General features: G+C 34.7%; 1 protein-coding gene across 2 annotated transcripts in view; it reads left to right on the plus strand.

Annotated features, from left to right (window-relative positions):
* Positions 1–26,360, plus strand: part of LOC118184469 (thyrostimulin alpha-2 subunit-like) — a 145,909-nt gene that overhangs the window by 99,447 nt on the left and 20,102 nt on the right. For both annotated transcript variants that reach the window (XM_035354143.2, XM_035354142.2), the window contains exons 2-3: positions 14,974–15,176; positions 24,211–24,386. In XM_035354143.2, the coding sequence (XP_035210034.1) occupies positions 15,071–15,176; positions 24,211–24,386 (282 nt within the window). In that variant the 5' untranslated portion in view covers positions 14,974–15,070. The remainder of the gene's footprint in view (positions 1–14,973; positions 15,177–24,210; positions 24,387–26,360) is intronic.

The raw sequence follows: 26,360 nt of genomic DNA on the forward strand, positions 1-26,360 counted from the left end.
TTAAAATAGCAGGTAAAAGAAATGCATATGCGCATATCGGTAACCGTTGAAAAGTAGCTTATTTTGAAAGCAAAAAGTACTTACTAGCCATAGAAACATGAACTACGAGCATGAACGAAAAATCGTTATATTTCAAGAGCAACAGTAGAAGAAAAGCACAAGCAAAGATCAATAACCATCAACGTGTGTTTCTCGCCAATGCAGAAAAACATCAAATCAACATTCTCAGGCCACTGCAGATGATAAGTACCGAGCTGCGCATAAATAATCTGAAGAAAACAATGAGAGCAAGATTTTGTTTTAACCAATGGCGCGGCCTCAGCCGATTTCGGCTTGGTTACTAATAAGGCCAAACAAAAGTGGTGGTCACTTTGTTATGAAGGCACCTAACATGTGGACCACCTTTGCCTCCCATGAAGGGATAGACAGTTACAACCATGCATTTTACGAGATTTGAACCCGGGCCCTTTGGTATCGCAATCGGCTACCCTAACCACTATACCGTCTGGGCGGTCACGAGAGAAGGAATATGAACAGACATTTTGTTACAAAACTTGGTTTTAGACTTATGTTTTATGCCGCCCAGACGGTATAGTGGTTAGAGGAGCCTGACTGCGATACCAAAGAGACCAGGTTCGAACCCCAGAGAAGGCATGGATGTAAAATTGCCTGTCCCTTCACAGGAGATAACGATGGCTACCTGTTAGGTGCCTCCATAATAAAATGAACATTACTTCTGGCCTTAGTAGAGGCCAATGCCGTTATAGGCAAGTGCCCGCGATTGAAAAAAAAAAGACTTATGCTTTATTATTTTTTATTTTTCAAATATAAACAAGTTTGCAGAAACCAAATCACAGATTCTAATTGCACATTCAAGTCAGATTTTAATTAATGTGATGGCCACGCTTGATGCATTCTTGCAATTTGTTTTTGAATATTTGACATAAAATTGCTTAACTTAATTCTTCAGTGATCTCGTTCTGAAATATTCAATCCGTTTCTTGTCTTCCAGAGTAAATTATTGACTTGACTAAAGCATGTTTGCACTGGATAAGAAGAGGAAAAAGTCAACAATGCTCGTTCAAAAACAACTTTAGTTTGGGATATTTCTCTTGAATGACAATGCGTACACATGTTTTTTAAATAAACTTTGGGCATGATTGTAGGGTTTCCCTTAGTTTAAATAACCAATTATTGTAATTTTGGTTATCTGTTCTGAACTCCTCAACTTCCCCTCGCTCGAGTGGGTCGTCGAGTGCACTGAAGGAGTCTGTTAGTATATCGCGGTTAGTGCATCGTCGAGAGAGCGTGTTGAGCTCCGGGAACGACGGAACCGAAGAGACGGGAGCTGTGCTCGTGTCTCGTCGAGTGCATCGCGAGTTGTAGCGTGGAGAGTCTAGAGAGTACGTGGAGTTCCGAGAACGACCAAACAGAGTCGGAAGCTGTACTCCGGAAAGCAGAGTAGGGTGCTTTGCAGGAAGCTGTCCCCACCGTGATAGCCTGAAAACTTGAAGGCTGTGTCGCTGATCGTGTCAGCGTGTTCATAGTAGTTCATCGACGACTGTAAAACGTGTTTTGGAGCTGTCCTGACAAAACTAGTAAATAAAGTGTGTTTCGATACTTCATCAAGTGTCGTCGTTATTCACTCCAAATCCACACGAACCCCGTACGAACGTGAAGGAAGAAAATAAGGTAACAACTGGTGTCAGAAGGAAGAGAAAAACGTAACATTATTTTCCTCCATTCCAGTGGTCGGCAAACCCCGGTTCGCCGCCAATGTTATTCCAAGGAAATTTGTTTTGCACCCATTTCGGCGCATTGATCCTACTGATTATACATCAAACTGTGCTGTCGTAGTAATTGCCTATGCCAAATTTTAAGTAATGAAATGCTGTGAATTAATATACTATCCAATGGCAATTTTAACATGAACGAGAAACCATATAACGTAAAAATGGAGTTTAGTTTCAAAATATCAGGATTTTTAGCTTCTTAGATCTTTCAAATTTGAATTTTTTTCCAGTGTTTGAAATAAAAATTCTCCTAGTAATTGAATTTAGGCAATATAAAATACATACACGAAGTTTGGATTGCATATAATCTGAAAAAAGCTTTAAATTGGAAATGTTAAAAACTAAAATTCCAGATATTTTGACACGAAATTTCATTTTTACGTTATTTGGTGTATCAAGTTAAAATCGCCACTTTACTGATTCTAATAAGATTTTTGCTGATATATTGATAAATGGAATTTTTTATTGATTTCAGTACAAGTCATTTATAAATCACGGGATACTTATTTACCATTGTATCATTAATCAAGAAGCACTTTGCGAGCAGACATTTCGAGAAGAAATGTGCAAAGTTAGGGAATTGGTGATTATCAACTCCATTATAGCTAAAGCTCATAACCATCTCCAGTTTAAAGAATATTTAGTTGAAATGGAGCGTGAATATGCAAAATTTCTGCTGCATAACAAAGTACGTTAGTTATCAACGGGAAGCTTTTGAAACGTTTCGCGTCCTTATTAACAGAAATAAAGCATTTCTCCTTGAAAAGAATATTGATTATCCACAACTAACGAAAGATCAGTGGATCAAAAAATTTTATTTCATGGTAGGCTATAAGTCTCATCAAAAACTACAGGGGAAAGGAAACGCAATTTTCCGATGTTTGAAGAAGTTATATCATGTGAAAACAAATTATCGCTTTTGCTCAAGATTTTGAAAGGGAAACTTTCATTCACTTTGCATGCTTTTTGAAACATCGCCAAGAAAATAATTCTGACATTAACACTTGCTGTTTGAAAACAATAGTTTTAAATATGAGAGAAGTTTTTCTCAGCAGATTTCAGGAATTCAGAATCAACAAAGCGACATTAGCCTTTGTTAAAAAAAAACCTCTTAATCCTACTGTAACAGAACTGACATTGGCATCTTTGAAATACAGTTGCTGAATTTAAAAAAAACAAAGAATTATGGAACTTAAAATTTGAACGTCTTAGCGTTGATTTAAAAACACTGGAGAAAAACAAATGTGAACTTAGTTCACACCACAAGTAGTCTGCTTTGAAAGACCTGGAGAAGGGAGATATGTTGATTTTTAACACATAGAATATTATTCCTTACTCATATAATCAGCTGAAAAAAACTAGCGTTTTGCTGTTCGTTCCTTATTCGAGTCTACATATTCAAGCGAACAGTCATTTTTAAGCATGAGCCTTATCAAGACTAAATTGAGAAGTCTTATTGATGAGAACTTAGAATCATGCTTAAAATTAAAAACAACATAGAAACCTTATTTACACAAACTTTCTAAGGAGAAGCAAGATCATTATTCGCATTACGGTTTGTTCGTCATTATCACGATTTATATTTTTGGAAAACTTACAATTTTATTTTATCAATTAATAACTCCGTTGTTTAGTGTAATAGCGAATTGTATTCGACATACTTATGCAGTTCAACTAAAGAATTGAAATATTAAGTACATTTTAGGTAGTGTTGTGGAGTGAAAAAGATGTAGTGTTGAGAATCGAGAAAGGCATATTAAGATGATTTGGACATATAGAGAGGATGAACGGTAGAAGATGCACAAAACGAGTATATAAGACAAGCGTGGATGGGATAGTTGAAAGAGGATCGACCTTAGAGAACGTATGTTGATCAGATTGAGAACGTTCTTAGTAAAAGCCAGCGTAAGAGTACCCCAATTAAGTCAATAACAATATGCCTACCTATATAATTTAAGTTAAATAAATATGGTTTAAAAGAGATTTCAGTCGTGAACTGTTAAAAATTGGCTCTGTTGACTAATGAGTTTGCCGACCACTGCTTTGTGCTATCAAACTCTACGTTTTCTAATATTTTGTAAGAATATTGCAGAAATCAGAGGTTCCATGTCTTCAGGATGTTCCGAAATATATGTCAACGGTCTTGAGTTAATCAAGCATTCACAATCATATAGAATAGTATTTGTTATGTCGTGTGGAAAACGTTCTTACTTTACACCTGACTGCTACTGGCTCCAACATAGCAATGAATACTTCACATCTAAAATTTTAAACACCATTCCAGAATTTTGAAAATATATTTAATAGAATTCTAATCATATATTTGCAAATTATATGCTATAAACACAATAACAAAAATTTAACTTATCTGCACAACGAGAATAAGCCCAGCATTATTTTCTGAACACAAGACAACTTTAGGAGGTTAAATACCACCAAACTCAAAAATAAGGTTTTTATCCTTTCAAACTCAGTTAATTTTCTAAATATATTTTACTAATATCCGCAGCTAGCAGCGAATTCCATTTCATTTACCCAAACTCAATTTTATAACGCAATCGTCTCTCCGAGATGAAATTGGCTCCATTCCAGAAACATGTCTGGAATGTTATTCACTGTTGCCATTCAAGCGCTGCAGAATTTTTCTACCTGTAAGTGTTGCCAGACTTATTCTCGCTGTATGTGAGAGGTAGAACATCCTCCCACCCTGAGTTTCTCAAAATCAGACATTACACAAAATTTTCTAACATTACGAATAAAACAATACTAATGCATTAGTTTAGGAAAAACATAAAAGAAACTTGGTTTGCATATAACATATATGATAGATCATACTAAAATGAGATCAGTAAAGAATAAACTTCTAATTACAGTCATTGATAAACAAAAAAGGATATAAGTCCAAAACGTCTATCTTAAACATTATATCTAAGGGTATGTCCTTGGTTTTAAGAGTCTACCGTATACAGATCTGTCATACAGATTCAGTCTGTATATAAGTCCAAAACGTCTATCTTATACATTATATCTAAGAGTATGTCCTTGGTTTTAAGATTCTACCGTATACAGATCTGTTTTCAGTTGCCAGAGTTAGCAAAGGATCACTGGCAGTTGAAACTTCTAGTGGATATAGTTTTTTAATTGGTCTTACCAAATATCCACTGCTTGTTTTTACCTCTACCACTCTTGTAGCCCCATCTCTACTATTGAATATTTTAAAAATTTTGTCCATTGGCCAAATTACACGTTTTTTACTGTCTAGTTCTACGTCCCCCCACTTTTACGTTTTGACATGAAACGCTGGCCTTCTGCACCAGTTGAACCAGATATTCCTTGCAGAAGCAACTTCTCAGTTCTTGTCTCAACGTATTGCAGTAATTTGCACGCACATTCAGTTTCTGGGAATCGATGTAATTCAGATCTGGTACCCACACTTGTTTTATGTCTTGCAAAGACAGGGAAGATGTCAGAGGTACGAACTTTTCCGAATAATCATAGGTGTACGTTAAAGGACGGCTGTTTAATGTGGATTCAACATCACACAAGACGGTCAGTAACTCCTCGCAATTCACCGACGATCTCCCTAGAATTCGCATGAGAAGTGTCTTGGTGGAGCGAACTAAGCGCTCCCTTCATTCTCCCCCCCAACCACGCAGCGTAGGGAGGATGAATTTCCATTTTATTGGAAAACACTCATTTTCTGTGATTTTTCTCCAATCCAGGCATCTCAGAGCATTGTCTGCTCCGGTAAAATTGGTTCCGTTATCTGAATACACTCGCAGGACGGCCTCGTCTGCCAATGAACCGTCTCAGAGCCTGTAGAAACGTTTCAGTACTCAGAGAGGTGATAAGCTCCAGGTGAATTGCCCGGTATACGGCGCAGGTGAACAAGACGATCCAAGCTTTACCCTTTTGGTCTCAGAAGTAAAGGTCCACAAAGATCGACTCCAGTTGTTTCAAAGACTGCCGAATCTCTTACTCTGTCAAGAGGTAACTGTATCGGAGAGGTGGATAAAGCCTTAGCGGTAAACCTCCTACATACGACACATCGGCTTACGCAAGATCTTATAATACGTTTCGACGAAATGATCCAGTATCGCTTTCTTAACTTAGCAGCTATCTGCACTCCCGCTTTTCATGATACTCTCTTATGAAGCATTCAGTCAAATAAAGCTTGGACGGATGCAACAGGCGATAAAGGAAGCAGAATTCATCATCATGTTCAATGATTTTAGTTTTAACTTTGAGGACTCTCGTTGTCTCTCACTACCAACAGTCCGTGGACGGAATCTCCTTTCTCTTGAAAGTGCTTCCTTTGCTCTGAACTCCACAAAGATGTTTCGGCGATAGTTTTTTCTTCTACTGTTAGGGTATCCGAAGAATAAGAGGATTTCTTTAGGAATTTATTAGCAAAGCGTAGAACCCAGCAGAATACTCGAACTATTTTAGGAAAACTCGGAAACGTTTGTACCACTCGGAATCTTTAATTTTATACTCAAATTGACAATCACTCCCTTTTCAATTTCTGCTGCAACAGAATTTTCGTCTGGAGTAAACTAAAAGTCTGGCCATTCTTTCGGAGAGCTTAACAGAAATTCGGAGCCCTCCCACCAATTGCATTGCCGTAAATGTTCAGGAGTACAACCACGAGATGCCACATGTGCAGGATTCAATTTCCCAGGGATATGTCTCCAACATTTCTGTTTCGAGAGTTTCTAAATTTTCTTTACTCTATTATTTAAAAATACGCCCCAGTTTTCCTCTCGTTGTATCCAGCTAAGAGCCACAGTAGCGTCTTTTCAGTAATATATCGGGACATCAACTAAACACAGGTGACAGGTGACGGATAACGGGGACGTCTGGCGTCTAACAGAGGTAAACAGGCATATGTCCCACATCCTCCCCTACCCAGACGCAACAAATCCCTGTGGCCCCAAAAGGGCGCACCGGGAGTTTATACTTCAACATAAATTACTACTTACTCATAAATTACTGCCTACTGATAACATATAAATTCGGCTTATTCGTAAATTATCGCATACACATAAGTTACTGCTTGTACCTGAATTACTGCTTACACATAAATTACTGCTTGCACATGAAATACTGCTTACATTAATATGATTACATTAATATGGTGCATTAATATGATGCTCAGTTACATATACATGCTACATTACACGTTAATTTGATACATAATTACACATTATTATGATACAAATACTGACAAATACTGCTTACACATTAATATGATACACAATTGCATAATACATTGTACATATGGCAACATTCAGACCGCAGTTTACTCATATTGGGTTATTCAGTGCGGAGTATGAAACAAAATGCTGTTTCAGTTAAAGAATATACTACATAGTTGCAATGCACCGTTGCGTTACACACATATACTGTTGCACTATACATAACTGCTACTTTACACATTAGCATGTTGTTTCAGTCAGGAATTATATTACATAGTTGCATTGTGCATAGTTGCGTTATACCATTGCATTACATACATATTCTGTTGCATTGTACATAAATTACTACGTACTCATGAATTGCTGCCTACTGATGATACATAAGTTCCTGCTTACAGACTAGTATGATACATAAATACTCATAAATTACTCCTTACACATAAGTTACTGCTTGCATATGAAATACTGCTTGAACATTATGATACATAGATACTCATTAATTACTGCTTACACATAAGCTGCTTGCACATGATTTGCTGCTTGCGCAGAAGATACTACTTACATATTAATATGATACATGATTACATATACACATTACCTTACACATTAATATACTTACATATGCACATAAGTATATGCATTACATTACACATTATTACTCCTAAATTACTGTTTACACATAAATTACTACTTACACTTGAATTACTGCTTGCACATAGAATGCTACTTACACTTTAAATGATACATAATTACATATACTCATTACATTACACATTAATATGATACATGATAACACATTAATATAATTACAAGTATTGCTTACACATTAATATGATACATTACTGCCTACGCATAAGTTACTGCTTGCACCTTTTTACTGCTTATGCATAAATTACATGTATAAGATTACATACATATTCAGTTGCACTGTACATAAATTACTACGTACACAGGAATTGCTGCCTACTGATGATGCATAAGTTCCTGCTTACGCATAAGTTACTGTTTACATATGAAATACTGCTTACACATTAGTATGACACATAATCAACTAAACACAGGGCTTCAACAGTATATCTTGTCAACCGTGCACCTAGAACATAAGCTAGCGACTCCAGACGCGGATTATTTTCTTTAAGGTTATTTTCTTTAAGGGCGATACGGGTGATTTCGCTATGACGAATTTCACGAAAACTTTGTCTTCTTCCTTACTTTTTAAGTAAATGACGGTTGCATAAGCGGCTTGACTGGCATCGCAAAAGACGTGTAGAGTTCACGAATCCTTAATTCCATGACCCATGCGACGAGGTAATTTAAGGCGGGAAAGACTAGACAACCTCTCGTACCATCTCGTAAATCTTGTTTGAAGTTTATCTGGTAATGGCTTATTCCAGTTCGATTTTGTTGCCCAGGCCTCTTGAAGAATTAATTTCGCAGGTAATATGGCGGGCACAAAGAAACTCAGCGGGTCAAAAACCGCATGGATTAGAGATAGTAGTTTCCTTTTTGATAAACCTCTTTTAACGATTTCTCTTTGGACGGATATTGTAAGGCTGTCATCTCGTCGGTCCCACTGCAAGCCTAAAACTGCAGAGATTGGATCACCATCTTCAGCTGCTAGCTCTTGATCACCATTGTGATTAAAAGTCGACATTCGGAGATCTATTTTGGCTTTTGCCATAATATTAATCTACTGGCTCATAAAAAGTTTTAGCTCTTCAGCATCATCGACTGACGTGACACAATTGTCAACATAAAATGATTTGGCAAGTCTTTTCGCAACAGTTTTAAATTCAGGTGAAACATGGGACAAATGAAATGAAATTACAGCCACCAATAAATAGGGGATACTAGTTAACCCGAACACAACCCTCTTGTGACGAAAAACTTCAATTCTATTATTTACCCATCACAAAAACTTTAAGTAATTTTGATCCTCACGCTCTACCTCAATCTGTAAAAAGGCCAGCCTAATATCAGATGTTACACCGATTGCCTTTTTCCTAAACCGCATTAGAATGGCTGAGGTTTCTTCTACAAGATTTGGACCTTTTATCCAGCCACATTTAGCAAAAGCGAACCAACGACTATGCTCGACGCATCAAATACAGGCCTAATCTTGGTAGTGAGGCATTTTAATTTTATTACAGGATGCTGTAGTAAATAATGGCCTCCGTCATTCTTTACTGATTTGGGGACAATTTCTATGACATCTTCCAATAGCCATTCGTTAAATACCGTACTAATCAAATTTATTTAATTTTCTCAATTTTCTTGTAGTAGCAAAGAGCCTCTTTTCTGCAATCTGCAAGTTAGAGGGAATTTACGGGGGGAATTTTAGAGCCCAAGGTAAACGCACGCAATATCTAAAATCTGTGGTTCTGCGAAGGCGCCTAAGAAATTGCTCTTACGCTGCTTGGTCTTCTGCGACCCTGGAAATACTCTGCGCATCACCTGCAATGCCCATAGTTTCTAACCTCTACATAACGGAAGTTTCCATGTCTTGAATAAGAAGATTGGTTACTAATATGGATGGGGTACCCTCAAAACTTTGGATAATCGTTCATTTCGATTCCACGCACAACGTCCATCCCAGTTTAGTAATTATGGCTGTCAAACCACCCTCAAGCTGAATTACTTCACCAGTAATTATTTGCCCATAAAAATCACTCTCTATGAGGATTTCTATTTCCGGGTGACCCTCACCGACATCTGAAATCCAAATTGTGTCTTTTTAATTCCTTCAATAACAGACCTTTAGGAATGCGTGGTATCCCTCCACAAATGGCATTTTGATCCAGAAAACTAAATTGGTACACTTTTCTTTTCCCAACCGGGCTTATAGAATATCTCTTGTGAATTTTTGAAGCAGTCCTTGTTCCTCCAAATAACGCATGAGTTAAATTCTCAGAGGAAGTCCTTTTCAGATTTAAAGCTTCAACTGTGAATTATAAAACGTAAGATCGCTGGGATCCAAAATCCAAGAGGCACCTGACGATCTTCTTTACATTATCTGCAACTGCTTCAACCATTAAAGTCATAAGTGTGACTTCATTCATACATAAGGGAGAAGACATTGTACTTTGTACCGTTACTGACTCTTTTCGCTGTTCCTTATTGTCAGCATTATTCTCTGATACCTCCGAGAATAAAATTATAGGTTGAGATCGCCTACACAAATAGAATTGAATAAGCTGTGGACACTGCTTCGAAAAATGCCCTGATTTAAGACAGCGAAGGCAGAATTTTAATTTTCCTTATTTGTCTAATCTTTCCTTTAAGCACATCGATCAAATTGTAAAACATTCTTCGCTTTCTTGAGATTTTCCGCAAAAAACACATTTTTGTTCTTTGACAGCAACTAGACTTGCTACGCTCACGATTGGTTTTTTTGGTCTTAACCTTTACATCTTTAGAATGTTCATCGCGCAAAGTAGAAGAAATTTCAATTCCAGACCTGCCCAGTTTAACTCTCTGGTCTCCTTCTACCTCTTTACGCAAAAATTTCAAGAGATTTGAGAGACATGATCCCTCGTTACTAAACAAAATGCTTCTCTGCCATACTCGAAGCACCTCAGCCGATACGCAAGACTCGACCATGGGATACAACCACGACACATTAGTATCTAGGGCTAAACCCAAAGGCTCTAGAGTTCTGAGGTAGGGCTCGATTTTGTCAAACAGTGACACTAGCGGCAACCGATCCTTCTCTAGTAAGCGTATATTCTGGATAATTAATTTTAACAATTCCCTCACATATATCTCAGTTAAAATTTCCTTGTTGCCAAAACCCTCCTTAAACGCAGAAACAGTTTTTGGGTAATTTTCAGCTGTTAAAGGATAACTTTCTATCAACTCACTAGCTCGAGTTCCTGGTAACGTTGATTGAGGTAAATAATGGAATTTGTCAACGTCATTAAGTTCCTTATCCTCATGGATCTTTTTAAATAGACCCCAAAATGTTAGGTAACTTAATAATTGCCCATCGAATTTTTTTATTTGAATTTTTGGAAACTTGTACCGCTTTTCATTAGAAGCGTTTATGCTATTATTCGTGTTAGAACTTGTGTTGACATTACGGTCATCCGCATTATCTATACTCTCTTTCACCCTACGATTAAGCATGATAAATTCATCTGAATATTCCTCGCAGTTCATTCGCAACGAATGCATCAGCTTCGAGGTTTTTCGTTCAAACTCAGATTCCATTTAGATTTTTTGGAAATGTTTCATCCTAAATGCTTTTTTACTGCGCTGAGCCCATCAGAAAGTTGTTTTACATTAACAGTCAATAATGTTTCCACAATATCAGAGCCCAATAAATCCTGAATTTCATTAGCATCTTTTTCGAAAAAAAAATAAAGCTTGTTATTCATATAAGAATCGGTTACAAATGTATTGATTCCTTCAATTCTTGTAAAATTTTATTTTCATTAATTCTAGGTATGCCCAATCAAATATTCCCCTGATCAATGACTTCCATAACAAATTTAAATTTTCCATCATGTCTGCATAATATAATCCTTAATTTTTCTGGCTTGCAGGTGTCTTAAATCGCCCTCACCCACCAGTAGCCTTGAATTTTCATTTTCCATGTAAATAGTTAAAATCTACAAAAAAATCTCTCCATTTCTTTGATCCGTTATGTTGTTAGACTCTGATTCGATATTATTCATTCTTTCCCTTTCTCGTTTTTGTTGCTCAAAACAAAATCAGGTTATGATGTAGTCCCGAACATAATTCACATTTAGTTTTCTTAATGAGGCAGTTCCGCAATAAATACTTATTTTATAAACATTTAAAGCATACTCCTTTACGTAATAAGATACTTTTTCTTTCTTCCAAAGAAAGAATCATCACTACATTTGCAGCTATCCGACATTATGAGTCATGGAATCACAAAATAAACAAGTTGTTTTCTTTTTATATATATTACTGACGACTGACGCCATCAGTAATTCGTTCGTCGTTGAAAGATTCGTTAAATTTTGCTTTTTATTCAAGTTCCTTTCTTGCTAAAAATTATGTCTGCAATCTTGTTTTCGATTGCATAATTCGAAAGACGATTTATTATTAGAATATGTCCATTCACGCACTGTCAAAGCTTGGGCGAGAAACGAAAACAAACTTAGCCGAGACAGATTTGTCTTCTTGCGATTTGTTATAATCTAATATTAAATCAGTCGGAATAAGTTTAAATAAAATACTTTCATAATGTTTGGGAGACATGCCTAATGATTCTAAATTTCTCAATGGCACATTAAAATTATTGACAAATATCCTAAACGATTTAATAAAGTGTTTTAATGGCTGCGCAGTTAGTATCTTGTCCATGTGCGCTTGAATCAATATCTATTTATTGGCAGACCTGTCCTTTACTAATTGTACAGTTTCATCGTAGGCTTCTGCCGAAATATTCTCATCCTTTTGACTAACGCGCACCATCCAAACAAAAACTGAAAACCTCTAGTACCACCACTACAAAGTACTACTACCACCACGACTTTTGAACAAAGCTCAGATAGCATAAATTTGCGAGTGTCAGAGAAAAAAACTCAATCAGAATGTTGGGGTTTTAATTTTTGAATTTAATAGTTAATACGTTGCGTCTCTGCGTACCACCTATTTTTCTCTTGCTTACCACCCGTTAAGAACCCTGATCTACAGGGGTTCTTAACGGGTGCTCTACAGTGCTCAAAGCAGATCTTCCCAAATAAGCCTTTACATAATTGAACTTGTCTACGTTGTTTAGAGACTCATTACTCTTCGCAGCTGTTTCGAAACTGTTCCTAAAAGTAAGCCGTTTTGAGCCGTCACCATCACAGTGTTGGGCAATAATGGCATTTGGGGAATTTAATATCAGGCTATCAGAGTTCGAAATTTGTTCTAATCGAGGCCCATAGCTTGCCACGAATTAAGCTTTCGAAAATTTTTCGATTTTCTTCTTCGCACGGAATTGCCAAAGTAATACATTTTCTTTGTATTTTTGCATAGTTTCAAATTCGATAACAAATTCCTGAGACTTCAAAAAGTGGATCAAAGTGTTGATCAACTAATGCTAGAGGTTCAAATTTAATGGAAAGAATTTCTATAAGCTTATCTCTCTTTGTAGCATTTAAATCTGTGTCTGGTAATTCAGCTTTGAAATCATTAATTGCCTTCGTAACAGCAGTTCTTAGCGATTTACATTTCCGTTTTAATAACTTATATGATTGCACTCTGGCAAATTTTAACATATATACAAATTTTCGAGGATGATGTTAATTCGAATTAAGTTCGGCAAATAAAAAGTATCAGTAAATATCAAATTAAATTCAGAATATAAAAATTTTCAATAAATGTCAGTTTGTTCAAAAGTATGGACAACACAGTTCACTTTATCAATGTCGGTCAGTTCAAATATAAATTCGAAATGCTAAGCCTTAGCTAGTTTCACAGTAAACACATTCAGGATATTTAATATTATTCCTAGTTTTGATTCCAATATTATTAATTATTCATTCTAAAATCAATTAATTAAGCTCAGTATATCGGCATGGGATGCCATGTTGTAAACTATAACAAAGATAACTAAAGTTAATTATAAATTAAGAAAAAAAGGTTTCATTTACCTTTTTTCTTCCAAAAAAGACTGTACCGAGCTTAAGTGGTATAATTTTATCGAACACTACTTGAAGCTTATTTTTTAAGAAAACAGTTATATTCCTCATAATTCTTACATGTCGAAGACGAGAAAAAAACGTAACTACAAAACACGGTATATCTACACAAAAACAAACGATAGAAAAAGAATTACAGACCTTACCTCTCTTTTTGAAACCTGAAGTATTCTTGTCAATGTTGATGAGAAACAAAAATACAGAATTTTACGCTGCGCGCCATCTGGTGAAAACAGAAATGTGTATTGTTTTCATCTGTGTTTTACTTTGAAGGCCTTCTTAGACAAATGAAACATCTCCACGCCAAACGAAACACCTGAAGTCTCCACTCCAAATAAACAATAGACAACATTTTTTGTTCTTGTATTCAAGCCTTCATTCGCGTTTCGCTTCATAATAATTTGTCCATTGAACCCGAATATATTAAATTTTAACTTGTTTGCTAACACAACATTGTCCAAACATAATAAATATTTGCTTGCTTTAAGATCTATTTTGCGAGCCACAGAAGTATTTTACTTGTTTTCTTGTTGACGAGGAATTTCCTTCTTGCTGATTTCCCGTAATATCCATTTGCTGTAATGATTCTTTCACAGTAAATCTTTATTGCAAACTGTTCTTCTAAACCCCGTGCACGTTTCACAACAATAATATTTCTGTAGTTCTAAGTTTTCGCAAAATAAATATCTCAATCTTTCGTGCTACCTTGGAATGTTATCCAGATTTCAGTGCATTTTGAATAGTTCCACCCAGTTTCTTCCAAATACTACTTTTTCTGCCTTAAAAATGAATTGAAATTGAAGACATTTTAAATTTCTGAAAAAACTTTTGGTTAATTTGTAGCATATGCCATGCTCGCTTCAGATATGAAATTGTTATTATATTTTGCCTAATAAGTAATAAATTCCAAATGCACACGGTAATTCTTGCGATTTGTTTTTAATTGGAACAAAAAATTATGATAAGAAACTTCTTACAAAATTTTCAAGCGTACGAATGATTAATTATATGAGTTACTAGTTAACAATTTGGAATAAATTATTTTATTGCTTGGAATATTTTGAGGATATTTATTTTCTAATAAGTAAATCTTAAATTAGAGAAAAAAATAGTACATTAGAAAAAGATTTAGTTTCAGTATTTAATAGAAGATTTACGCAAACAAGTATAAAAATTGTAAATGTCCAATAACAAATGTGAGTCACTGTTTCCTTTTTATACTGAATACTAAACTAAAATGAAGTGCATTGCAAATGTACAAATCTTAACAAAATCATTCGAAATGCTGAATGTGTATTTTTTATTTTCTGTTTGCCATTGCAGGTAAAAGAACACAAAAACAACTACAAATAGCATCCTTTTTGAAAAGAAATAAGATTTGCTATTAATTATAGTAATATAGTTTCCGAATCAAAGAGAAATGGAATTCTTTGAAAAGCATCTGGTTTTAACTCTTGTGTTAGCTCTGCTATCTACTACATGCATTTCCGCCAGCTCTTGGGAAAAGTCAGGCTGCCATAAAGTAGGTAAGTGCTTTGAATTTTGATGCTTTTATTTTCTTAACCGGTTAAATTACTAAATATCAGCTCAAGTACCACTGTTGTGTAGGCTTTACGCAGAATGAACGGGCTTCATTTGAAGAAGGGGAGGGGACTGCTTATTTGAAATCGTGATTTTCCTCTTAATTTAGATAACTCTGGAAAAATTAATTTATCTACAGCTTAATTTCCTGAAGCATAGTGAATAATGTCTTAAAATATGGAAAACAAATCTTGGGATAAAAGAAAAACTTCAGAAACCTAATATTGTAACTTTATTTAGTAATTTCAGGAACATTCATTGCTTATTGAAATATTCATCAAATGAAGTCCGTCTACTCGATTTGCTCTTTCGGTTAATCATTCTTTGATCACTTATATAATTTAATAAGTATCATACAATAGCGTAATTTGCTGTCAATTAGCAAGAGATTACTATCATTTTCAATAACATTTGTGTTTGCTCCATGAAAATTCTAGAACACGGTAGAATTAACCCGGCGCCATGGAGAAGTTTCAGTAAGAACAGATAATAGCTCTTTAATCGGTTATGTATTTTTTCGAAAATGAGCTTTCGGAAAATCACCATCCAATTTGGTAGATTTCCTCACATTGTTTTTCTCTTCCTTTGCGATAATAAATATACTTTCTTCTTTGGCAGTCATTTAGGTTAATTCAAGCTTCATCAATGGGTACAATGCATTTCCATTTATCTCTTGCTAAATAATTTTCATACAATATTTTACAAACTGTTCTGCATCGCCTTCGCCCCTATTCCTTGGCAGAAAATGGTGACCGTTATAATTTTTAGCATTTTTAAGTTGTAAATATTAATTTATTATTTTATTTAGTGTTGTTACAGATGTGTTTAAAGACAACTGTGTTCTCCGACGGAGGTTTTTTCTCTTGTTACGAACGATTTAATTTTTAGCAACATTAGAAACAGTACGTACTTCGTTTTCGAGTTTTCTTTTAATGTAGAAGGAATGATTGAGAGTTTTGTTTTCCTTCCGATTATTAATGATGCTTATTTGCACTTCGAAATTTTAATACCATGCATATCAGAAGGTTTTTAAACTATGGGACAGGAATATTTCTCTTCGGAAAACACAAAAACTTGTCCTTCAGTCCACAGTTTGTTTACATGCTACATTTTGAAAGAGGAATAAATTTGAAAGTAGCAGACGATTTTTATCGCTTCAAATAATAAGCTATTTCCAGAAAGTTTTATCTCAAAACATCTTTTAAAACTCATTATCGAATTCGTTCTAAAAGTATGTAAATACCCTCTGTCTGTGAAAAATTCATTTTGAAAACTTCAAATTATGTTATGTTAGGTTACTCGAATATAGCAAAGCGCATTGTCTAAGGGAAGGGATGCCTTCGTTAAGGCCTTTCTGAGGGGAACTAGCTTGTTTTCACGTTACACATGGAAAATCCACAGAAACCATTCGTCCAGCTCGTTAGCCTGGTATCGAGCCCGGGTCAAACTTCCAGTCTTCAGCGGTCATAACTAGTCGGTTTCTGGTCGAGTTAAATTGCAGAAGGTTTGCGTTAATTAAACAGGTACCTTATTATTTGTCTACACTCTCACTTCTACTTCCGCAAGAATGCAAATTAGTTAATGTATTTTCGAGTTCAAGAAAGAGCTTTTGGCAGCTATTGGTGATCCTCACGCTTATATTTTTTTCTGCAAGGAAATTATTTAATTCGGCTTTAGCTCTGCTAGCAGTAACCGCTAATATTCTAAGGGTTTGAACCGCGCCTTAGCTTGTAGCGCGCCTTAGCTCGTAATTTAATATTTTCAATTTACTTGACTTTCTGACACTCTTCAAACTGAGACGATTTGATTTTCACTTATTAAGCAGACTGTGTAACCCTCTGGCTTATGACTAAATCAAAAGGTTTACTTTAAAAGCCTTTGAAGAAATTTGAATTATAAAAAGATTAAAATTCAAGATTGTTATTTTTCATTGCGAAGAATTTCAGCTGCAGCTTCCGTGCATTCAATTGTGACTGCAGAATAAACAAGGAACAAAGACCTTTCTTAATACTCGTACTGATCTTTAGGAATTTGTTAGGGAAGACAAGGGTGTGGTCATTCTTCCATGGCGTGAGTTAACTGCAATTTCAGGTGCTTGGAAAATGCTTTTTATAGTTGCTTATGTGGTAATTCAGTGATACCTTAAAACATAAAAGCAAGTCAAAAATCTTTAAACGAAAATAAAGAGAGGGTTGCTATCTAAATTAATCTCATTTAATATCCCAGCAAACATAATAGAGGTTAAACGGGCCTTAAAGGAGTTTAACAGCTTGAAGAATCCCCGCATTTCATGCCTCGCGATGAGGGGTCTCTAGTCCATTAACTCTCGGATAGAGTTGATTATTTTCAGCTTTATGTTCACTACTTTATCAAGGAGTCCATATGCTGATATATAAATCTCGAAAGGAATGCTTAATTATTCGGGTAATCCTTTTTTTAATTAAAAAAAGGAGAATAAAAAAGGTTAGAAAATTATGGAATCCTTTTGAAAAATTACAAGCTACTTTTCCCTTTGATAATCAAAAGCTAATCTGTAATCTGTTACTCTTACTATTAAATAGTGAATAATCACTAGGTATGTGTGCACGTACATGTATGTATGTACGTATTTATGTATGTAGGGGCGTTAGAAAAAACGGCGGCCAGTAGAGCCACTCATTTTTGAACACACGTAGATCTCTAACCGAACATGCGTCCCTCGAGTTTGGAAGTTAGCTTCAAGAACTCTGTTCTTATATGTGTCAACTTATTTCTATCTTAGTAGAAGCCGAAAAAAAGTAAAAAAAAAAGTTTATTTATTAAATATCACGTTCTTCGCACTTAAACCATAAAACTCAGTTCAAGAGCAATATCTCAAAATAGTTTAAAATTGAGCATATCTTTAGAATTTCCGATACACAGTCTCACGCGCTGGAGGTAAAAATGTTTTTTCTGTACAACGTTGCCTTTGCTCGCTTTGAAATCCTATAGTTTGTTAATCGAAAATTCGTTAAAGTCTTACAAAATATGAAATCGATTAAAACTAATTCCAAATTTCAAATTTGGGCTTCCAGATGCTCAGATTTGCAGTAGGATTACGTCATTCAAAATTGGATGGCTCTAAGTACCACTGTTTTATTACAATGCGATAAACATACATACATTTATGCAGATTCTTCATTATTTAATTTCTTCAAATATAATACAGGATGATGATATTTGGTGGCAACAGTTTGAAAAGTGAAATGGACATTCAGAGTGATTCGAGGGAAAATCGCAAAATGGAAACAATAGTCCTTCAGGGACAAGGCCCCTTTGGACTTAAAAAAAAAATAAATAAAATAAAATAAAGACGTGCCAGAGGGTTTACTACGGTTTTTAATGCTCTCACTGAGCTCGCAGTGTATCAGTCTGTTCTTGGATTCACTTCTGCTAACATAACGTGTTTAAATGCATTATTAAACATCGTTTCCTTCGCACTTACGCCACATAAAATCCAACAATAAAATCAAAAAATTTTAAAAATAGCATATTCTTTAAATTTCCGATAGTGTGTTATTGTTGCCACTGATTTTTCTATTTTTTTCCAGTCTTTTCTCAGTTCATCGTACCAATATTCAGTTTTCTTAGTAAGACTGCTTATACCAGTGGTTTCAAACTGGCAGCCCCTATAGCAATTTCATGCGGCAGGAAAATATATTTCAATTATGTGCTTCTTTCAAATGCAAAGATTTAAACATTTTAATTAGTTGAAATCCGAGTTTGCATAAATTTCATTACCATTAAAAACGAAAATGAATAACACGTCAGAATCCCTATATAACAGATCTATTAAATTTCTAGTTAATTAAAATATAACGAATCCTATTCAAAAGTTTGAATACACAAATTTTATGAACTTTTATTCGTGCTTCTGTCAAAAATAAATATGCTAAGTTAAGAACTTTTGCATTAAGAATAATTCCTTTTTTGTGAATATATTTAAAGAGCTTTTTTCACAGTTGAAAATTAATCAGAAAATAACCCGAATGACCAATGACCATCTAATGATGAAAAAAAATTCTAGTAATTTCTCCACGAGGCTAGAAACTTTATCAGAGTGGAAATGCCTTCAAATGTCAAGCTGTAGGGAGATATTAAGAAGGTTATAATTATTTACATACAAACATTTATATTTTATTTACGTATTGAAGAAAAATTAGTTAATAAAAGAAAGAGGCTAGGTTGTCATTGTTTATTCTCAAGTTTTGTTCCATTTGGAAAAATTGTGGTGAAGCTATAAAAAGTTTTCATAATTTGTTTATTTTTAGTCTAAATTAAAGTAAGTTACTTAAAGAATAATTAGACATTTTAGAAGTATTTTAAGTAAATAACCACTTTGAAGATTTACCATAATTGATTAACGAAATATAAGTAACAAAAATGTCTCACAAGTACCAAACTTTAAATAGATAGAAAATAAATATAAATGTGAATTTTTTCTTTTGTAATATTAATATTGTTACGAATTATGTATATAGGTAAATGATTTTGGAGAAATTATGTATGAAACTGTGTTTATCTCGCTAAATTGGCGAAATATGGCCAAGCTGGCGATGGATTGGCGACTCATTTTTGAGTCAAAATTTGGCGAAATATTCTGGCCAGTCAGCTGTTTTTAGATCGCAAATTAATCAGACACTCATGCAATCTAAATTTGAAACCACTGGCTTGAAAAATGTTTTTTTATGTTTTGATTAATAAATTTTTGCCTTTTAACTTTAAATATTAAATTTAATGGCAAAATAATGAAATATTTAAAATCAGTCTACCTAATTTTAGAATTCCTGGTCAAGTGTTAAAAGGCTGGCATAATTTTTTTTATATTCGGTATATTATTTGAATGTATATTATTTTAAATCTCATTGTTAATTTAGTGAAAGGGAGAGTAAAAATGAAAATAATAACATAACAGGTTAATACACGTAAAACTAACTTTACAATTACTGCAATAAAAAAAACTGTTTTGAAAGAAATTTCATTGTAAAACGTTCAGAAACCTAGAAGTTACATTAAAAAATTCTCGCATCCCTTACAACAAAAATTACTCGATTTTTATATATATAAAAATTCTTTTTTTATTGCATCTGCACTAGTAATTATCAGAAGGATGTGTGTGTCCTCCCAAAAAATTTGTAGTCCACCGAAATTCGGAGGAAATTACTTTAATGCAAGAATGTTCCTCGAGGAAAAGGAAATTTCTCTTCCTTAATCTTTAAATCTCTCTCCAGGAAACAGATTATGGAGATGAAAGGAAATAACAGTTCTTCGGTTAATACTCTACCTCAATACCTGTTGCCTTCTGCTTGAAATATTGATTTTATAAAGGATGTCACTCTTAAGACAAAAGAATTGTTCCTTGGCTAATCTATGATTAGAAAAGAGAATTTATTTAATGGCTGGGCTAACATGTTTTATTGACGGACGGTATTATTCGGTCAACATAAAATTATTATCGTCAAAAGCTGAGGAACAATGATAAGAGATTGAACATTTTCTAACAAAGTGAATAACGTGATTTGCTAAAAAAACATTTTCAAGAAGCATAATTGAATTACTGAATAAAAACATTAAATCCGACTTCTTTAATTAATAGCTTAAGCAGTTTTTACTTTCTTGTACGATGTAAAGGAAGCATAGCAATGGCGAAAAATATCAGGTATTATAAGTATTTCAATGGAAATATTCATTTTGACAGTTCCGAAACCCAAATAAACCAACTTTATGACTGTTTTCATAACTATATATTTAGATTCGGGATAAAGTTATGACTAAGATACTTGTAATTATAAGCATTCCAGTACATGCATGCAATATAATATCTCTTCATATAATAAATAGAAGAGTCTGTGTGTCTTGCGTTCGTGCTGCGTGTTAGACCCAGTTTTGGTACATAGGTGCATCTAGACAAGAGCCAGTGCACATAGAAGTGCCTTTTTCAAAATTCGAAAGAGTTTTTTTTATTTTATGTTTTTTTGATGAAATCGCATCAAATAGACTGCACGCAGCCATTGCTGCTGATACATAACTGTTGCCATTCTTGCTGATATCAGGACTGTTGCCACTCGGAAAAATGAGAGCTATAATTCTGTAAAGTTTTTAAATTTAATGTTTCTCTTGGATACTGGACGTTTGTCGAGAGGTACTTGGATACGATGTTTGTCGAGAGGACATTTGTTTTCCCGTACATTTAAAAGCCAGACGAAAGCTGGTCGCATAGGGGCTAGTAAGTATTAAATCCGCAAATTAATTAAGTAATACTGTAGAGTGATTAGGTTATTTTTGAAACTGCACACGTGAAAAATGTGGAGTGCCTTCATCAGGACTCCAACCTACATCTCTCGGAATACGTGTCGAGTACACTACGAACACCGTTACATCACGAAGGTATACTAGAGGGCGGGAGAAAACACCTTATATACTCCCCATCTAAAGGGTGACTGGGGATTAGAGAACCCAATTGCTAAATTCTGGTGGTGACGAATTATATTTTATCACTATCTTTTAATTTGGGCGCCACTTTTATTCATTAGGTTTTTTGAATCAAGAGACATGAAAAGTGAGCAATGCCGTCGCCGGACTCGAAATCACCACCAGTTACAACAGTGACGACCCAGACAATATTTCTCAACACACTGTGCAGCGTACATTGCTGCGTATGGGCCTACGCAGTCGGAGGCCGAAGCATGTCCTGCACTGACGACATTAGAAGAATGGAAGAAAGAAGCATTGGTCCGACGAATAACGTTTTCTGGTCCATCGCATCGATGGGCGTGTGCTAATATTTTATTTACTTTTTAATCCGATTGATGTAAATTAAAATGCATTTAAATTACGAGATATTAAAAATGACATAGCTGGATTTTAAAACCATTAGTTCATTTCGAACGACTAGTTGTAAAGGAAATAATATAGCGAATGTAAGAAAAATATATGGCAATCCCTATTGCTCTATCGGGAATATCGGGATATGCTGCTTTTAAATATTTTGTGATTTTGCTCTTGAATTTTATGTGGCGTAAGAGCGGAGAAAGCGATGCTTAACAGTAAAGCTACAAAAATTGTGTTAGAAGGCATGAATCCAAGAGCAGATTGGTCACCAGCGATGCTCACTGAAAGCATAAGAAACCTTGACAAATCTTCTGGTGCGAAGTTAATTTCTAAATCCTTTCTGATTTCCTTTTATATACTTTCTCTGGCCAGATACCTGAGAATTATATAGAATGACAAATGTCATTTGTCATTAAAAGTATTAAAAGAAGTTCTCGAAAAGCTTTTATTGAAAACACGATAGGTAGATCTCGATGTCACTGGCGCCTTATTTAGAAGGATAAATCAGCTTATTTTTATTACCCACTAACATCACATCATAGTTATTCAGCAGTCAATGAGCTGTGGTTTTACTAGTTATCTTATACTTCTCCTCACTAAAGTTTAGTGAGCAGTTTTGTTAGGTAAACACTGTTTTTTGCGGTGTTTAAGACAGTCCTTCATAGAATCGTCATTACCATGTTAACATACCATGATTTCTTCTCGGACCATCTTGCTGTTCGGTTTTAATGCATCATAGCACTCTTTGCTGAACAAATTATAAACAGCCTATTTCACCACTTCCAAACAAAAACTGGAGTAGTTAAAGACTGGTGAATAGTGGTAATTCGCTCTGGATTCGAACGCAGGGGAACTAGCTTGCTATATGATTGGTTTTTGTAGTTTCCCCCATATATAACGAATGCAGTGGTACTGAGAGACAATCAAACGCTCGCACCACGAAGCAGTTTGAATATCGGAAACTACCCCACGAGAGCTTTTCTGCTATGAAGAGCTCCATGGTGGTACGATATTTGACTGCTACGAAATAGGTCCATTCCGCCTGTTTCACCTCTCAATGGGCACTACAGGTCAGTCATGTTATTCTGATTCGTTGTACCAGCAACCTTTTTTGGCATTTTATCTTTTCAACCTTATTATTGATAAACAGATTTAACATTAGTTATTACTTTTGTTGGGTGCTCCAACTTACAATTTTTTGTGTATGTTAGTATAAAATTAGCAAAAAGGGTTACTTGGTTTAGAGATATTTACATATAGTATACATGAATAGAGGCTTGCTGCCCTTACATTTCGTCAGATGCCTAGACCTGGTCATCTGCTATGATTATGTTACGCTTAGAATAGACCTACTCTATGATAGTTCTGACGCCCCGCTGTCTGTAGTAATCCTGAAGAAGGTCTTTGAGGCTATGTGATTCCTGGAGCTGAGGAATACGACACAACGTGATCGCTACAATGGTGCCCTGGACTGATACATGTGAATACGAGCAAATTTTCCTCAAGTCCTTCAGGAAGGCATCTCTTCCTTTAGGCAGACAGCTCTCGTGCACTTTGCATTATTCAATAATTTATCAGAAGAAAAACTGAGATGCAAATGGAGAATTCTTTGTAAGGCCAGGTTAGAAACGTCATTATGTAAAATATTATTTGTTTACTACTTTGGCGTCCATATATTGCCTAGACATTCTATACAAAGGTTGCTTTTATAATTTGTAGATAAAATGTATTAAAAGACTTTAAAATAAGTTTACCTCTATTTCTGCATATTAAAATTTGATATCAGTTACATATTTCTTTTGTTGGGAACTTTTAAATTATTTCAGGAAGTTAATGAATAGCCTTTTGTAACAAGAAGCTTACTAAGGCATTAAAACAGGCCTTAAATCATACTATGCAATAAAAACTGATAAATACTTTGTATCCGCAATTTTTAATGCGTGATATCTGTGAGCTTCATTATTTTTTCACTCCATTGTTTGATTAGTTACGTAACAAGAGAAATGGACTTATATTATTTAGATAGAAGAAGCAGAGTTAATTTACCTTTAGTTATATGTTATACAGCTGACTATTACATTCTTATTAGAAAAGCTATTGTAGGTTTATTGATTTTGTATGCATTTACAGGTCACACAAGAAAGATTCGGATACCTGGGTGTGTGGTTTTCGACATCACCACCAACGCCTGCAGAGGTTTCTGTCAGTCATATTCCACGCCTTCTCCCGAATGGATTCTGGAATCCAACTCCAAGCAGTCCATCTGGTCTGTAGGACAATGTTGCAACATCATGGAGACAGAAGACGTAAGTAGATTTGTTCAGTCCTATTCTTCTTATATGTTGTTAAATTGTGCCTTTTCTGCTTGAAAACTAATTGAATTATGTTGTTCTCGTGTTCCGGTTAAGCTTTTTATGTCTTTAGTTAATCTGCAGCCAATAGTTGTAAAATTATCAACAGTTTAAAAGTTTAAGTTACATTGGGCACAACGAGGCTGTCATTTGTTTACATTTAAAACTCTTAGTAAAGTTAGTTGTTAGTAGTTACTGAATAAAGTTAGTTGGTGTACCAAATTCAGAGTCTTTTGGACCCATGGGATCCGTTTTTTCCTGTCCGTTGGATGAATTGCTCGTTTTGGCGTACAAATTCTAATTTTACTGCCTTTAGAATGTAAAATTTAGTGTTTATCGAAAAAATATGGATCAGTATAAATATAAAAATAATTTTAAAGGAACTTTGAAAGTATCTGGAAGGAAACTTGGAATGAAAAGCACATTGAAGTTCTATAAGGATAAAGATTTTAAACATACAGCCCTAAATGTTCGCTTGCGGTTATTGTAGAACTACCCTGAAGTTATCAAAACTCCTCCATATTCTTCGGAATTAAATCCTATCAAGCATCTATGGACTGAGTTGGAAGAAAGAATAAGGAAACATGATATTCTTTGAAAGCTCTACTAAAAGCAATTCTTATGGAGGAACGGAACATTTTTACATAAAAATGTTGGTTGAATCCATGCCAAAGAGCATAAATAATATTAATTTACTAAAGGGTATCCAACGAAATAATGAACTCCCCGTTATTTTCATGCTTTTATTAAATATAAACTGCTTTTTTAATGTTTTCAAATATTTTGGTGAGTTTATTTTTAAGAACCTTTTCAATAATTATTTTTTACTAAAACTGTTTTGAACTACATCTTTCAAAACAACTAGGCTTTGAACTAGATGATCAATGGTGTATGTGAGAGAAAAGTAAAGTCATTTAGCTAATATTTAGCAACTGATATTTGCAAATAAATCTGAAAAATATAAGTGAATAAAACGTGGGTTTACCTAAATGACTGCAACAAAAAACGTTCTATTTATTCGTTCTATTATTTATTATAAAAAACAAAGAGGAAATAATGTACAAACATCGTTCCGTCAATGTAAAAAAAAATTCAATAAAAGGTATTGATTATGATTGTCGTCGGGTTCTCTTGCAGCAGGAAATTAAAGAGAGTGGAAAAAAAAGTTAAAATCTACTCAACGTACTATGAAGAAAGTGTTTTGCGTCTAATATTCACAGAAGAAACTCCATTTCTTTATGTGAATGGCTTTCAAAAAGTGAAACCTTATCAAAGTAAAACTACAAGTCGTGTTTCGTGTATTATGAAAAGCATTTCTAATGGAAGAATAGTACAAAATAAAACATTCTTATGCGAAATAAATTAGTTTGAGTCAATGCCATGTGCATGGAAAGAGTAATTTTATCTGAAGAATATCCAGTGATTGAACGTTCGATTATTTTCTTTTTTTCATCAAATATAAACTGCTTGTTCAAAGTGTCCGAATATTTACGTGAGTTCCTTTTCAGAACGTTTTTTTATAAATGACTTTTTTTACTAAAAACGTTTCAAATACGCCTTTCAAAACAACCAGTTTTAAAGTAGATTATCACTAGTGCGAGGACAATTCGGAAATTTACTCCTGTCGTGGCGTGGGGCGAATAGTAGTGGGCGGAGCGCAACCTTTGATTCAGTAAGCTTCCTTTCTCCTAGTGAGAGTGTCCTACTGCTCGCGTACGATTTCTTTGGGCAAGAGAGGTGTCAGAGGAAGACATTCATCGTGAACTATGTATGATATACGGTTGCCCGTATATGATTATTTTAGTGCAGGTGCAGTGCGTTAGTGGCGAGATTTTTCCAAAAAGGATGAACAAATATTCATGATGAATGACGCCATCTGTAGTGAGTGGTAATTTCTTCAAACAACATTCCTCTAATTATCATCTGTTC

The sequence above is a fragment of the Stegodyphus dumicola genome, chromosome 9 (assembly GCF_044657685.1).
Source record: "Stegodyphus dumicola isolate Sdum_Otavi_A_Nest chromosome 9, ASM4465768v1".
Lineage (NCBI taxonomy): Eukaryota > Metazoa > Arthropoda > Arachnida > Araneae > Eresidae > Stegodyphus > Stegodyphus dumicola.